We start from the raw sequence: 17,709 nt of genomic DNA on the forward strand, positions 1-17,709 counted from the left end.
TTTTTTTTTTTTTTTTTTTTTTTGAGACGGAGTCTCTCTCTGTCACCCAGGCTGGAGTGCTGTGGCCCGATCTCAGCTCACTGCAAGCTCCACCTCCCGGGTTCACGCCATTCTCCTGTCTCAGCCTCCCGGGTAGCTGGGACTACAGGCGCCACCACGTCGCCCGGCTAGTTTTTTGTAGTTTTTAGTAGAGACGGGGTTTCACCGTGTTAGCCAGGATGGTCTCGATCTCCTGACCTCGTGATCCGCCTGTCTCGGCCTCCCAAAGTGCTGGGATTACAGGCTTGAGCCACCGCACCTGGCCAGATGCAGTTCTTCATTTGTTAATGTTAATGAATAGTTCGTTCATTCATATAGTAATGGTAATTTTATTATGTATTTGATATACTAGAATTACAACATGTACTGTTAATTTTCTGAAAGTATAAAAGCATATCGGACTTTATCAGACTACATTGTAGAATAGTATTGAAATGTTTCAGCTGGCCAGATTTGGTGGCTCACGCCTGTAATCCCAGCACTTTGGGAGGCTGAGGCAGGTGGATCACTTGAGCCCAGGAATTCAAGACCAGCCTGGGCGACGACCCCCATCTCAATTTTTTTTTCTTTTTTTTGAGACGGAGTCTCACTCTGTCACCCAGGATGGAGTGCAGTGGCACAATCTCAGCTCACTGCATTCTCTGCCTCCCAGGTTCACGCCATTCTCCTGCCTCAGCCTCCCGAGTAGCTGGGACTACAGGTGCCCACCATCTCACCCGGCTGATTTTTTGTATTTTTAGTAGAGAGGGGGTTTCACCATGTTAGCCAGGATGGTCTCGATCTCCTGACCTCGTGATCCACCCACCTCAGCCTCCCAAAGTGCTGGGATTACAGGCATCAGCCACCGCGTCCGGCCCCCCCATCTCAACTTTTTTAACACTGTCTCAGCTGGGCACAACGGCTCACACTTTTAATCCCAGAGCTTTGGTAAGGCCTAGATGGGAAAATAGCTCAAGCTCGGGAGTTTGAGGCTGCAGTGAGCTACAATCGCACCACTGCAGTCCAGCCTGGGCACCAGAGTGAGACCTTCTCTCAATCAATCAATCAATGTCTTAAGTGGTAAAAGGAAAAGAGGATTGAGGCAAGGCACTTTTACAGTTTTTGAATTTTACAATGAACAAGTAATATTTCTATAAATTTAAAACAGAATTTTTAAAATATTTTGAAAATAACTTTCTAAATTAATGAAGCTCGTGCCAGGCATAGGCTAGAACTGCCAGAATGAAACAAGGCTCTAGATTAGAACACTGCATTTTGTCATTTTGAGAAAGGAACTTACTTTCTGCCTGAGAACCTTTGGGTAAATCCTGCTGCACAAATTATCGCATCCATGTACACAGAGATTGTACTCAACAGTGTCATTAAGATGAATAGCCTCACTTTGGGAGGCCAAGGCAGGCAGATGACTTGAAATCACAAGTTTGAGACCAGCCTACGCAACATGGTGAAACCCCATCTCCACAAAAATAAAAAATAAATTAGCCAGGCATGGTGGCGCATGCCTATAGTTCCAACTGCTAAGGAGGCTGAGATGGGAGGATTGCTTGAGACTGGGAGGCAGAGGTTGCAGTAAGCCGAAATTGCACCATTGCACTCCAGCCTGGGTGATAGAGCCAGACCTTGTCTCAGGGAAAAAAAAAAAAAAAAAAAGCCATACGGCAGAGAGAAAACATGTGAGCTGGTCCTTTATTCATAAATGGGATCACACAACCAAAAATTATCAGAAACTGGAGAAAAAGCATAGAAGGAAAAAAATAGCAATAAACAGATCAACTGACCCCCTTTCCCAGAGGGAAAAACAAATTCTGGATCAGAAAAGAACTTCCAAATTATTATAATTAATTTATTCAGAAATATTTGGAAAAGTAGTATTTCCGTAATATAAAAATCAGTGGGCCAGATACAGTGGCTCATGCCTGTAATCCCCACATTTTGAGAGGCCAAGGCAAGTGGATTGCTTGAATTCAGCCTGGGCAACATGGCGAAACCCTGTTTCTACAAAAAAAAAAAAATACAAAAATAATTAGCCAGTCATGGTTGGTGCATGCCTGTAGTCCCAGCTACTCAGGAGGCTAAAGTGGGAGGATCACTTGAGCCCAGGAGGCGGAGGTTGCTGTGAGCCAAGATTGTGCCACTGCACTCCAGCCTGGGCGACAGAGCAAAACCTGTCTCCAAAAAATAAAAACTTAAAAAGTTGGTGATATTTTGAAAAATCGTGAAAATAAAAATCATGAAATAAAGTATAAGTAAAAATGCCAATAGAGGGATATAGGAAAAGTTAAGAAACCCTCCAAAAACTTAGAAAAAGGTAAAAAGATGGAAAGCCAAAGAACATAGAAGATTCTCGCAAGAAAGAAATTACCTACAAGGAAATGAAGAATCAGTATGGCATCAGAGTTTTCAGAAATTTGATTTTAGAAGACAGAGCAGTAATATCATGAAAGTACAACACTTCTTTTACAGCACCAGCGCCCTCTCAGAACATTAATACATTGTATACCATCAAATAACAAACAGAATGAGGGAGGAAGGAGTTCAAGACTAGCCTGGATAACAAAGTCTCTACAGAAAGTTAAAAAGTTAGCTGGGGACAGTGGCAGGTGCCTGTGGTGCCAGCGGCTCAGAAGGCTGAAGCAGTAGGATCCCTTGAGCCCTGGAGTGAAGGCACTGCAGTGAGCCATATTTGCGCCACCGCACTACAGCCTGAGCAACAGAGCAAGACCCTGTCTCAACAAAAAGAAAGAAAGGGAGGTAAAACCGGAGGCGGGGAAGGGAGAGAAAGAGAGGGAAGTGCAAGAAGTAATGGAACTTGCCAAAGTGTACAATAAAAAGAAATTTCAGTCTTAAAAGCAGTCAGTACAGAATTGATCTCAGCAAACAACACGATTAAGAGGCTAGATAATATTAGGTAATAAGGAAAAAGGCATACATTGTTTCTATCAATGAGAAAACAAAAGGGCAGAAACTCTGAAAAGAAGAGAAAAAAAATATTTGTTAGAAAGTTGAAGTACAAATAGGAACCTAAATCAATGGCATGACTTTTGAGCAGTAAAGTATAAGAAAAAGAATCCAGTCGAACTTAGTACTTAAAACATTCTGCTTTGAGCATCACAGTTTCCTTTTCTGTAGTCACATTCTCTGCAGTAAGCAATATTTACAAATAATGAGACGATGCTACAAATAAACCCACAGACCAATCAGAAAAATGATAGTTATAGAAGAGGAAAGTAGAATCAAAAGGTAGGGGAATGAGACGCCAAACTCAAATGCAAACAGTGAGAGCGGAATCTGAAATAGGAGATGAAGCCAATCCCCAGAAGCCAGACACAGGATAAGAACCAAACCAAGTTAGAAGCAAAGCAGAGGGCTTCAAACTGATTTCATCTTACCAAAGGATTTCTCTTCATAGTAACAAAAATGTTTTCTAATTATTGCTCGTTATGTTGGTTTATTTCCTGTTTCCTTTGTCAGTTTGTGAATTGGGATCTCATGAATAATGATCATTTCATTGTAATAGTAACATCAATTAGGATAGGACAATTTACCTCAAAAAAGGTCAGTGCAAGACATATTCAAGTACTGTCATGGCTATGAACACTTAATATAATAAAGAAGTTCTTGCGGCCAGGTGCGGTGGCTCACGCCTATAATCCCAGCATTTTGGGAGGCCAAGGCGGGTGGATCATGAAGTCAGGAGTTCAAGACCAGCCTGGCCAAGATGGTGAAACCCCATCTCTACTAAAAATACAAAAAATTAGCCAGGCGTGGTGGTAGGCACCTGTAATCCCAGCTACTCGGGAGACTGAAGCAGAGAATTGCTTAAACCCGGGAGGCAGAGGTTGCAGTGAGCCGAGATCACACCACTGCACTCCAACCTGGGCGACAGAACGAGACTCCATCTCAAAAAAAAAAAGTTCTTTCTAATTTTTCCCTTTAGCATGATCCCACGCCTATCTCCAGTAATACAGCCAGAAAAATACCTCAGTCATTAAAGAGTAAAACACTAAAACAGTGTGGCATGGGTGCATAAATAGACAGACTGTGGAAACAGAGTTTTAAAGTCCATAAATAAATAATATACTTATGGCAGTTTAGTACATTATTTGGCATTCAGTACCTGATGTTGTTATAGGAGAGCCATCTTGAGGGGACAATTGTTGGATTCATATGTTTCCCCATAAGCCAGGATAAACTTTAAACAGATCAAAGATCTATATGTTTGAGAAAGAAAAGAGGTCGGGTGCAGTGGCTCATGCCTGTAATCCCAGCACTTCGGGAGGCCGAGGTGGGTGGATCATAAGGTCAGGTGTTCAAGACCAGCCTGGCCAAGATGGTGAAACCCCGTCTCTATTAAAAAGACAAAAATTAGTGGGCAGGGTGGTAGGCGCTTGTAATCCCAGCTACTCTGGAGGCTGAGGCAGAGAGTTGCTTGAACCCGGGAAGCGGAGGTTGCAGTGAGCTGAGATCTTGCCACTGCATTCCAGCCTGGGTGACAGAGTGAGACTCCATCTCAAAAAAAAGAAAAGAAAAGAAAAACCATGAAAGTAACTGAAGAAAATATAGGAAGAAAACGTGGAGAGGACCATAGAAGAAAAGACTGACATATTCTGCTACATCACAATCAAATGTTCTTCATAACAAAAACAAGGAGAAGGGAGTCATAAACAAAGTCAAGTAAGAGATAAACTGGAAAAATTGACACTGATACTAAAGACAAAGGGCTAATTTCCCTAACATATAAAGAGCTCCTTGAAATGTATAAGAAAATGACCACTCAGTAGAAAAATGGGCCAAGGTGATCAACTGGAAGAAAAAAAAAAAAAAAAACTGCTTAACTTCACTGTAGAAGGAATGCAAAATAAACATACCCAAATACTTACTAGACTGGCAAAAATCCTAAAAGGTAACAGAAGCTTACATTTTATCAATTATAAAACTAAAGCTCATTGAATTAGATTAGGCAGCCTAAGTTTAACCAATAATAGTGTCAAGAATAGATGTGTCATTTGCTAATAGCTTCATACTAAAATAGTACCACTACATGTGCTTGGCCAGGTGCAGTGGCTCATGTCTATAATCCCAGCACTTTGGGAGGCCAAGGATGGAGAATCACTTGAGGCCAGGAGTGAGAGACCAGCCTGAACAACATAGTAAGACCTCATGTCTACCAAAAATTTAAAAATTAGCTGGGTGCGGGGGCATGCACCTGTAGTCCTAGCTACTCAGGAGGCTGAAGCAGTAGGATAGCTTGAATGAACTGTAATCACACCATAGCACTCTAGCATGGACATCAGAGCAAGACCCTGTCTCTAAAAAAAAGAAATTAAAGTGGGATTTTCTTTGTTCAAATTTACCATAGATATAAATTGGATCATTATGTAAGCCAAACATAATAAAATTGAAAATGTGTTCTAAATGTTATTTTGGTACCCACTGTAGCTGTATTATCCTAATAAGAATTTTACAGAATTTTACTGCTTTTAAAGTGTTCTTTGCCTGGATTTCAGAAACTGCTAATATTTTTTGTATAGTAACTTTAACAAAGGTGGTACTGTGACAACACCCCAAACCAGGATGATCTTAGGTAAAGCAAAGATGTGAATTTCCCTTCTAATCTCCTAACCAACATCAGGGATGATATGTTTCCTGTAACTGCTTCTATACCAACAACAGAGGGAAGCCAAAGAGAAACAGAATTATGGCCTCCTCTAGGACACTTGGGGGCCAAAACCCTCTGCTTATCACACTCTGGATTCCTTCCTTTTCTCCCTCCTCTCCTGGCCCTTCCTCCCTGCCTCCCCCAACAAGTATGAGAGACTAAACTCCCCTTTACCTTATTTATCTGTAGAATACTGCTAGATTGTTTTGGAGGGGATTTTTGCTGTTATTTTATCTTCATGCCAGAGATACAAAAGTTATGGCTAATCAAGAGATGTTCTTTCAGATAGAAAGTTTTTCTTTTCATAGGTTTTCCCTTCTACTTATCTTGGTAAGTAGAATAGGACCTGAAATCTACCATCACACCATACCCATTTGACATCAAATCAATAATTATATACTTCACCGTAGAGGAGCATATAAATGAAACAACATAATCCAGAAAGCAAAAAGAGCCCCCAAATGGCCCAAATAATCATATATCAGATTGGCAATGTCTGCAGGTATAGGCATTCTCCTGTACATTGGCCAAGCCAGGCCCACTACTACAGAAGGGAGAAAGGATTCTGGCACCTGTCGTGGCCCTAAAATCTATTAAGGTTATATGGCTTAAACTCAGCAACACTGCTTTAAAATACCCACTCAAGTTAGATGGTTCTAAATAGAACTAATGACAGCCAGAGGAGAAAAGCCTGTAGGAACTTGCTCCAACACAGCTCCAACACAGAGCTGGTATCTATAAACAGATTAGTAGAAGAGAGCAGAACATGGTTCTATCACCATAACTTTTGTGTTTTGACATGAAGATACAATAAGATAAGAGGAAAAAATTACCTGTTACATAGCCTACCACTGTTCTGTTCTGATAAATAAAGATAAAGGAGAGTTTAGCCTGCCATCTCTCCATTTACTTGTATATGATGTATCAATTTAGTAATTAATCATAAATACCCACTAACTAGTGTTATGTACTAAAGATTTGTCTATGGATATGAAAGACAGATACACTTGGGAGAAAGAAGGGGTGAAAATTTTCATCTCTTCAGAAAGTTCATCACAACTAATGCTTAGTTCAAAGGGCAGCTGCAACCAACCCCACTTATCATTTGTAAAAGGATAAGGGATAATACAGCTAAAGAAATCCTGAATCTGTATTAAACTTAGTGTTCAACTGCTGACTAGTAGCCAAGATTGGATTCTTTTTCTCTACCATCTTTATATAAGACTTCAAAGGAAATGGGACAGTTTCAAAGAAAGAAGAGAACAAGTTAAATGCTTAAATGGTCTACTTAGTGAATATATATAGAACATCTACAGTGGAAGGTAACTATGGCAGTGGTTCCCAAATTTGTCTATTAGAATCACTTGAGATCTTCAAAAATTCCAAAATACAAAAAAATAACCCGGGCGTGGTGGCGTGCGCCTGTAGTCCCAGCTACTCAGGCACTGAGGCAGGAGGATGGCTTGAGCCCAAGAGGTAGAGGCTGCAGTGAGCCGAGACCATGCCACTGCAGTCCAGCCTAGGTGACAGTGAGATCCTATCTTAAAAAAAAAAAAAAAAAAAAAAAAAAGTTCCAAAGCCCAGGCCACACTCCAGCAGCAGTTATCTCACAGTCTCTGGGGTTGGGACACAGTCATCACTGGCAATATTTGAAGCTCCACAGGTGATTCCAATGTGCAGAAAAACATGGAAACCACTAGACTATAGAATGTTGTAATTGTCAGTTATCATATTAAATGAGTATTAATTATTATAAGATTCATGTGCATGATTGTAATTACTGTTTTATTTTCACAATTTATGTGTGTAGTATAATTATTTCTTCTACTTAAAAGTATGTTGATACTATTATTAGTCTGCTTGCTAGGAATCACACTTGCTACTTTCTTCTGTTTTCATGTATCAACAGGAATTGGCAGCAATGAAACAGATTCTCGTTAAGATGCATAGTAAACATTCTGAGAACAGCTTACTTCTCACTAAAACAGTATCAAAAAATGTGACAGAAAATCAGAAATCAAAGACTTTGAATATACCTAAAGAGCATGAAGACAATATATTTACACCTAAACCAACACTCTTTGTAAGTACAATTTTTAAAACTCATAATTTTAATATTCCCGATTCTTACTAAATGTATTTTACTTAATTTTTTCCTTTCACATTTATGAAGTGAATAGATTCCACAAATATGTTTTATGAAAAGGCCTTGAAGGATTTGCATTAATCCATTTTCTGAATGTGTGTATTACCTATCTTATAGATGATAGTATATTTTGCTCTAATTCCTCATAAAGTGTGAAATCAATCAACATAAACTAAAATGCATTGTTAGCTAAAAATGTATGTACACAGAAATTAAAGAAAAAGAAATAAGAAAAATTTGGATTAAAAGCAGGTAAAATACCATAAATATGTACAGTTATGTGCCAATTTTTAAAAATAGAGAAAATAAATTAGGAAATATTGAAAACTATATATTTTAACAAATAATAAGAATCAAGATTAAAAGACAAGAGAATTAAAATAGGAGTAACATTATTAAATATTCAGTTTTACTTCAAATCATTTCTCAATCATGCTTTCATTTCTCAGGAGAAACTTGATTTATATCTGCTAAACATGGAGACTCAAAACCAGAAAGATTTGCTCTGTGATATTTTGATTCAGTGAGTCCCCAGAATCTTCATTTTTTTTAACTCCTGAGATGAGTGTAATAATCAGTCAAATATGAGAACTTCTGATCTCAGTCATTTTATTATACATGCAGATAATGCTACTCAAAATTAATAGGATGAAAGAGTTTTTTAGTGATTATATAATTCAACTTTCCCTTTTTAAAAAATGAAAGTTACACTTTAGATCAAATAAGGGACAATTGGGCAGGTGTGGTGGCTCACACCTCTAATCCTAGCACTTTGGGAAGTCAAAGTGGGAGGATCACCTGAGGTCAGGAGTTCAAGACCAGGCTGGCCAACATGGTGAAACCCTGTCTCTACTAAAAATACAAAAAGTACCTGGGTGTGGTAGCACATACCTGTAGTCCCAGCTACTTGGAAGACTGAGGCAGGAGAATCGTAGGTGCGGTGGCACCACTGCACTCCCCGCCTGGGCGACAGAGTGAAACTCCACCTCAAAAAATAAAATAGGGACAATTATTTAAGGATACGTGTGGCAGTAATGAAGACTAAGCTGACAGGCGGGAGAAAACAGGATGGTTCAGTTAACTAGCCTGGACACAAGGCGGCTGAGTCCATGCATCTTTTCCTCTGGAGTACATCAGCTTCTCTTTGTTTCTCCCCTAGTTTCTGATTACTCATATTTTCCACTTCCTCATTAACTTGCTCACAGCCCTTTGTCTTGAAATAGGTTTCTGTACATCCTTTCTGCATCTACTCTCTTATAATGTAGTTCTCACTGTATTTTCCAAGGCTAAAAATCTAATTGTCATAGCTTATTCTTGTTGGGTGATACCCCTTTTTGGCAAGACCTCCAGCCTACAGAATGGCTGCCGTAAATGGTGAGCAGGAGTCACACAGTTCCAAATACAGCTGCTGAGGACTGTTTATTAAGGGCTACGGCTAGGCAAGTTTTGCTCAGAAAGTGGGCAGAGATTATGGCAGACACTATGCTGTATCTATTATAATCTGTAGGAAGAAAGCAGATTGAATACATACACATTAATAGGAAATAGGGTCAGATGAAAACCGCAAGATACAGCTGAATACTTAAAGCCTGTCAGCACTCTCTGATCTGCCTTTCTGATCCTGCTCTGCTCCAGGCAGTGGCACTATTCCTTCTGACCCTGACCTACATTTCTGGCTTTTGCTTGGTAACGTGATTGTGATTTCCTGAAATACCAACTATAGTCAGTACATGAGTAACAGTAAGATTTCCCCAGTACCTCCAGATAAGGTTATAGAGTGGTGATAAAATTAAGAAGATTCAATATTAGTTGGGTAGTTCTTCCTTCCTTATTTTTGCTTATCTGGATTTTTTATTTTATTCTACAATAAAATTATTTTTAAATAATAATAAGGGAAATTTTTTTCAAAAGAGGTACAAGCTCAGCTATGCCCTAATGAAAACTAAGAGGTAATACTATAAACAAGTCAAATCAAGACTATAAGCTAATGCAGACTTAGTAATGTGAACCGACTAGGTAACCTGGGGCAAATCATTACATGTTCCCAGTGTGTTCTTATCTATAAAATTAAGTGGGAGGTTATAATGAAATGAGTTCTGGACTCCTTTTATTCTATCATGCTGTGATTCTCTTCAGGCATCATTTGTAGTTATTCTTTTGAATATTTTCAATTTTCCTTAAGAATACTTTTTTATATTTTCTCTGAACTTGTTGATAAGGAATTTACCATGCCAATATTTGAAGTAAGAGCTAATCATTTTATAATCTCATGGTTTTATACCTAAAATGAAAACATTTCTAAATCCAGATACTTTGGCTGAAAGTATTTACTATAGGTATTTCCCCCGATATTAAATTCAGTGATGGATGGGTGGATAGATGAACGTTTCCATATGCTTTGACAGTATGAGGCGAGCCACACAAAACTACTGTTAACTGGGCAATGGAGTGGGAGCAGTGCTATTATGTAGAGGAGGAGAAATAAGAGCCTGACTTTTTTTTTTTTTTTTTTGACACTTAGGCCTTCCTCTGAAGATTTTTTTTTTTTTTTTTTTTTTTTTTTTTTTTTTTGAGATGGAGTCTGTCACTCTGTTGCCCAGGCTGAAGTGCAATGGCTCAATCTCAGCTTACTGCAACCTCCACCTCCCAGGTTCAAGCGATTCTCCTGCCTCAGCCTCCTGCAGGTTACAGGCGTGTGCCACCACGCTAGGCTGATTTTTGTATTTTTAGTAGAGGCGAGGTTTCACCATGTTGGTCAGGCTGGTCTCGAACTCCTGACCTCATGATCTGCCGACATTGGCCTCCCAAAGTGTTGGGATTACAGGTGTGAGCCACCACACCTGACAAGACATTTTTTTAATGTGCTTTTTTGTATGTATACAAATGTTCTACAGTGTACATGTGATATTTATATATGAAGGCAACCTCAAAAGTTCCTTTTTTAGAAGAACTCTGGCCTTTGAAATGACACATGTGGCAGAGTTGTTGTTCAGGCACTTAGTGTACCAACAAAAACTAATTGAACCACAGAATGTAAGTACCTTAAGGACAGAAACTGTATTCCTTTTGTTTTGCATAGCAGCTGAACAAAGCAGATACTCAATAAATATTTGCTGAGGAGAATAAAAAGCAGTTATTTGTCTCCCCAGTTTAGTTACGTTCTTAGCTGTTAAAACTCTAAACTGGGTGTGGAACTTTAATGTTAAAGTGAACTACAGGGAGAATGAAAGCTTCACCTCCAATGACTCTAGTTAGTGCTACTTCTGCCACAGGCATCTTCAGTCTTCTTTATTCAGAAACATCCAGTTCGTTCCCACTTATCACCTACTTTCTCTCTTAAGGTAGCTTTTTGCTGTGCTATCCCTTTTTTCCCAGCCTCACTTATCTCTTTCTTAGAAAAACATAGAGCTATTCTAATCTGATTTAGAACAACTTTCCTCCTTCCTTCCTGAGCAGTATGGGACTCTTTTGCTGCTTTTCTGCTGCCATCCTGTTCGGAAAATAGAATTTATATTTATATACTCAGGATTCACATCGTGGTCATTATTTTCTCAAAACCTTATTTAAAATGCAGATATACTAGCAACTCTGCTTTTAGTCTTTTCGCCAAGTGGATTGTAAGCGTTAAAACAAAAAAAGAGCTTGAGAGCATTGGCTCACACCTGTAATCCCAGCACTTTGAGAGGCCGAGGCAGACAGATCACCTGACGTCAGGAGTTCGAGACCCGCCTGGCCAACATACTGAAACCCCGTCTCTACTAAAAATACCAAAATTATCCAGGTGTGGTGGTGCATGCCTGTAGTCCCAGCTACCTGGGAGGCTGAGACAAGAGAATCGCTTGGACCTGGGAGGTGGAGGTTGCAGTGAGCCGAGATCATGCCTCCACACTCCAGCCTGGATGACAGAGCAAGACTGTCTCAAACAAACAAAAAAAAAAGCCTTAGACTCTAAGTAGGGTAGCAAACAGTAAGACTGTGCAGCTCCAGTGTACAGTGTGTGAAGTGTCTGATTTCTGGTGAGTTTATGATGTAGTTCAGGCCTTGATTTGTTTTTATCTCATTGGCTAGCATATGTTGGATAGGCAGATTAAGTTTATATAATTGATATATAAGTGGTTATATGAACGACATGATTCCGTAGAAGTGCTTTGGAAAGCTACGTCATCTGGAAAGAAAAAAAATTTTTTTTTTTTTGAGACGGACTCTCACGCTGTCACCCAAGCTAGAGGGCAGTGGCACAGTCTTGACTCACTGCAACTTCTGCCTCCTGGGTTCAAGTAGTTCTCCTGCCTCAGCCTCCTGAGTAGTTGGGATTACAGGAACATGCCACCATGCCCCGCTAATTTTTTGTATTTTTTTTTTTTTTTTGTGGACACAGGGTTTTACCATGTTGGCCAGGCTGGTCTCCAAACTCCTGACCTCAGATGATCCACCCACCTCAGCCTCCCAAACTGCTGGATTACAGATGTGAGCCACCACACCCTGCCTGGAAGGAAAATTAGTGTAGTCAATTCAAGAAGTGTTTACTGACTATATGCAAGAGCCTGTGATGATGATTAAGATAGCATCAGCATTAAAACTGCTGCTCCTGTAGGATCAAACTTATTAAACAATAACATAAGGCAAAGTCAGTTAGCCTACTTTTTTTGTTTTGTTTTTGGGACAGGGTCTTGCTGTGTCACCCAGGCTGGAGTGCAGTGGCATGAACACAGCTAACTGCAGCCTCAACCTCCCAGGCTCAAGTGATCCTCCCAACTCAGCCTCCCAAATAGCTGAGACCACATGTACACACTACCACACCGAGCTAAATTTTTTTATTTTTTGTAGAGACAGGATCTCACTGCATTGCTCAGGCTGGTCTTGAACTCCTGGGCTCAAGCAATCCTCCCATCATGGCTATAATCTCAAAGTGCTGGGATTATAGCCATGGGCCACTGCACCTGGCCTGGGTATCCTACTTTAAAGGAAATATAAATTGCTATGAAAATTCAAAGGAAGAATAGACACTGTGGTTTTGGAGAACTCTAGGTTGCCCTGTCAGAAAGGAAGTATTTGAGCTTGGCTTTAAAGAATGCAGGGATTTTGACAAGTGAAGATCAGCGTTATTTAAAAATTCCAAGAGCAAAGAAAATATTTTATTGGCCAGGCATGGTGGCTTACGCCTGTAATCCCAACACTGGGAGGCCGAGGTGGGCAGCTCACCTGAGGTCAGGAGTTCAAGACCATCCTGGCCAACATGGTGAAACCCCATCTCTACTAAAAATACAAAAATTAGCCAGGTGTGGTGGCAGGCACCCGTAATCCCAGCTACTCAGGAGGCTGAGACAGGTGAATCGCTTGAACCCAGGAGGCGAAGGTTGCAGTGAGCTGAGATTGTGCCACTGCACTCCAGCCTGGGTGACAGAACGAGATTCTGTCTCAAAAAAAAAAAAGAAAGAAAAAGAAAAGAAAATATGGTATTCACAAAATATTTTCTAACTTGTGCTCCTTTTTAGTTGTTGAAGAATAGGATGTCTAATATCTAGACTTTATTCCTTTCTGACTATATTCTTATGTCTGACTTTAGCCAATTCACTATCTATTCATCCTTTCCCTTAGTATAAAGGGAAATAAAAGTAGATAGGTTATACCTAGTCACATTAATAGAGACAGAAAGTAGAATGGTGGTTGCCAGGAGCTAGGGGGTATGGGAATTTATTGTTTAACAAGTAGAGAGTTTCAGTCAAGCAAGATGAAAAGAATTTTATGGATGGATAGTAGTGATAGTTGCATCATAATGTGAATGTATGTAATACCACTGATCTGTACATTTAAAAATCGTTGGCTGGGCGTGGTGGCTCACACCTGTAATCCCAGCACTTTGGGAGGCCGAGGCGGGTGGATCACCTGAGATCAGGAGTTCGAGACCAGCCTGACCAACATGGAGAAACCCCGTCTCTACTGAAAGTACAAAAATTATCCCGGCATGGTGGCGCATGCCTGTAATCCCAGCTACTCGGGAGGCTGAGGGAGGAAAATCGCTTGAACCCGGGAGGGGGAGGTTGCAATGAGCCGATACCACACCATTGCACTCCAACCTGAGCAACAAGAGTGAAACTCCATCTCAAAGAAAAATAAAAATAAATAAAAATAGTTAAAGTAATAAATGTTATGTTGTATGTATTTTACCAGAATCTTCTTTTTAAAAACGTTTTAAAGCCTGGGCAAAAACTTTTGTGAGACCCTGCCTCTACAAAAAAAAAAAATGTTTTTTAAGTTAGCCAGGCATGGTGGTATGTGCCTGTGGTGCTAAGCTACTTGGGAGTCTGAGGCAGGAGGATCACATGAGCCCAGGAGGCTGAGGCTGCAGTGAGCCATGTTCACGCCACTGTCCTCAAGCCTGGGTAACAGAGCAAGACCCTGTCTCAAAATAAAATATATAAAATGATGAAATATAATATAAAATAAAAAATAAACTTAAAATTTTAATTTAATTTAAAAGTTGTAAGTAGATAGGTTATAAAAATAGTTTTTCTCATTTGTTCATGAGGGAAAGTTTATAATTTTATCAAAAATGGAATGTAGCAGTGATTTACAATATAGTAATATAATGAGTATAATTGGTTGTATTTAGACAAGTGACAAGGATGCCACACTAGGGTAGCGTCATCACAGAGTCATGTCCTAACACTGTGCCTCCCAACATTTCTTATAACATATGTGGAAAATTAGAATATTTATATGACACAACAGGATAGCTGAACTTTGCTGGTAGACTGAAGGGACTCCAGCCACCCCAGACACTGAGGGCTGAGGAGATCAGAAGCGCCACATACCTGTAACACTTCTGTGTCATAGTTGTGTTTGGAAGCTCTGGTCTCACTGTTTTTTCTTTTCTTTTTCTTTTTCTTTTCTTTTTTTTTTTTTTTTTTTTTTTTTTTTTGAGATGGAGTCTTGCTCTGTCGCCCAGGCTGGAGTGCAGTGCAGTGGTACAAACTCAGCTCACTACAACTTCCACCTCCTGGGTTCAAGCTATTCTCCCACCTCGGCCTCCTGAGTAGCTGGGATTACAGGGACACGCCACCATGCCCAGCTAATTTTTGTATTTTTAATGAAGGCGGGGTTTCACCATATTGGCCATGCTGGTCTTGAACTCCTGACCTCAAGTGATCTGCCCACCTAGGCCTCCCAAAGTGCTGGGATTACAGGAATGAGCCATTGGGCCTGGCCCGGTCTCACTCTTTTATGTTGAATGTAGACTCATCTCATCAAAGTATGACCAGACCTCAAAATATCTAGCTGTTTACATGTACATTTTTAAATATTCATTTTTTAATTTCTAGTGTCAGGAACACTAATTGTAACCTCTTCCTGATGTTATTAAATTTAGCTGGAAAGCTAAACTAAAACTCAGGAATTTTTTGGTGAACATGGAATGAAGCTGACTGATCTCAGACAGCTTCACATCTTGTTAGTGGTAAAGCCACATCAACTGTCTTAAACTCACTTAAGTTGGGCCCTGCCTGTGAGGACTTCTCAATATTTATTTATTTGATTTCCAGTTTAGAACTTTTTTGGAAAACAAAGTAATTATATCTACCAGACATAGACTTTTTTCCTTAGAGAATTGGTACTGGTTAAACACTAATAGATTGTTAATTCCTAGCTCTTTTTTTAGATTAAAGGAGTTATCCACCAGGCTTATTATGTCTGCATTTGTCAGTCATCATTGTTTCTAATTTTAACAAACTTTCTCAATGGGTTATAATGCCCATGTTATATATTAACGTTTTAACTGGCTAATTCTGGATGACACAGCAGTATCTATCTTATCAGTTACTTGTTTCCAAAATCACCTTGTAACATAGTAAATTACTTCTGGTAAGTTTCCAGTTAGTCTTGTCATTTGTTTCTACAATGGCTTTGTGTTCTCTTTCTTAAATCTGGAATATAGTATACTTTAGGGCCTGTTAATACTCTACTAACAATTTAAGGTTTTTATTAATGTGTATGCATATATATGTGTGTATATATATATTTATGCATATGTAAAATATATATGCATATATATTTATATACATATCTATAAAGCACTTCATATTATGAAGCCTATAAGCCTTATATTTAAAATAAGGACCCTACTCAGTTAAATGGTTAATCCCATTAATACCTGAAGCAGAATGTCAAATTTTGTCATATAAAGCACCATCTTATGGATAAAAAGGGAAATATCTTTAATAAAATAGAAAAAAGAACCACTACTGATCAAACAGCTAAAAGAATGGAATTATCAAAATAAAAAGCAGTTAATTTTTTTTTTTTTTTTTTTTTTTTTTTTTTGATATGGAATCTCACTCTGTCACCCAGGCTGGAGTGCAGTGGCACAATCTTGGCTCACTGCAACCTCCACCTCCTAGGTTCAAGCAGTTCTCCAAAAATCAATTAACTATACATCTGAATTATTTTGTTGTGCCCATTTTAACAATCAGTTACCACGAGCCAGCAAACTCTATTGTATATTCTTTGTTTGCTTTTTTTTTTTTGTTTACCTTTTTAAAAAAATGTCAAAACTAGGCCAGGCGCAGTGGCTCACACCTGTAACCCCAGCACTTTGGGAGGCCAAGGCGGGCAGATCACCTGAGGTCGGGAGTTCAAGACCAGCCTGACCAACATGGAGAAATCCCGTCTCCACTAAAAATACAAAATTAGCCAGGCGTGGTGGCGCATGCCTGTAATCCCAGCTACTCGGGAGGCTGAGGCAGGAGAATCGCTTGAACCCAGGAGGTGGAGGTTGCAGTGAGCCAAGATTGCACAATTGCGCTCCAGCCTGGGTGACAAGAGCAAAACCACATCTCAAAAAAAAAAAAAAAAAAAAAAAATGTCAAAACCATTCTTAGCATGCAGCCTGTACAAAAACAGACCATGACTTTTTAATGATTGCCATTCTAACTGGTGTGAGATGGTATCTCATTGTGGTTTTGATTTGCATTTCTCTGATGGCCAGTGATGATGAGCATTTTTTCATGTGTCTGTTGGCTGCATAAATGTCTTCTTTGCTGAAGCACATGCTCTACACTTGCTGTCAGAGCTCCCAGTGGGAGTAAGCTCCCACTGGCACTGGTAATGACATGCTTGATAATATAGCCTATATCTGTTGCCTTCCCCTGCCTGTCTGGTTTCCACTTCCCTATGGGTATTTTAAATCCTTGTCTCACAGAGTCCACTTCTGTGGGAACCCAAACTAAGGACAATCTATTTTTCTTTATTTTGGCTGTGGTGGAGCCAGGAGTGATTAGAGGGAGAATATGTCTTAAAATGCTCCTAATGAGGGAAAGTGATAATGCGAGAACAGTTAAGAAAAACTGGCTTAGATATATGATTCATATCAAATTTATTTTTGTGTATAGTGTAAGGGAGGGGTCCGGTTTCTTTTATTTCTCTTCTATTTTGCATATGTTTATCCAATTGTTAAAGCACCACCTATTGGAAAGACTTTCTCCCCCTTGAACTAATTGCCTTAACACCATTTCACTAATAATAGACTATGTATATATATGGGCATATATATATATATAATATATATATATTCTGGTCTCTGTTCTGTTGGCTTATTTTTCAATTATTATGATAATACCATATGGATTACTATACCTCTATAGTAAATTTTTTTTGAGGGTCTCACTCTGTCACTCAACAAACTTGAGTCTTCCAATCCATAAACATGGCATATTTTTTCATTTATATGCGTTTATGATTTTTTAATAAATAGGTCTATGTATTTGAAAAAAAAAAAAACAGACCATGGACCATAGTTTACTGGTCCATGATGTATCTCAGGAGTTGATAAAAAGCTTAGAAACTTCCAGTGTCTGGAACTCAGGGCTAT

General features: G+C 39.3%; 1 protein-coding gene across 3 annotated transcripts in view; it reads left to right on the top strand.

Moving 5' to 3' along the window:
• PIBF1 (progesterone immunomodulatory binding factor 1) overlaps window positions 1-17,709 on the top strand; it is a 245,544-nt gene that overhangs the window by 219,944 nt on the left and 7,891 nt on the right. For all 3 annotated transcript variants that reach the window (XR_004054729.1, XM_010377651.2, XM_030922358.1), the window contains one exon: window positions 7,608-7,781. Coding sequence is in view for 2 of the 3 variants with exons in the window: in XM_010377651.2 (XP_010375953.1) it covers window positions 7,608-7,781 (174 nt within the window). In the remaining variant the exon portion in view is untranslated. The remainder of the gene's footprint in view (window positions 1-7,607; window positions 7,782-17,709) is intronic.

The sequence above is a fragment of the Rhinopithecus roxellana genome, chromosome 18, assembly GCF_007565055.1.
Source record: "Rhinopithecus roxellana isolate Shanxi Qingling chromosome 18, ASM756505v1, whole genome shotgun sequence".
Taxonomy (NCBI): domain Eukaryota; kingdom Metazoa; phylum Chordata; class Mammalia; order Primates; family Cercopithecidae; genus Rhinopithecus; species Rhinopithecus roxellana.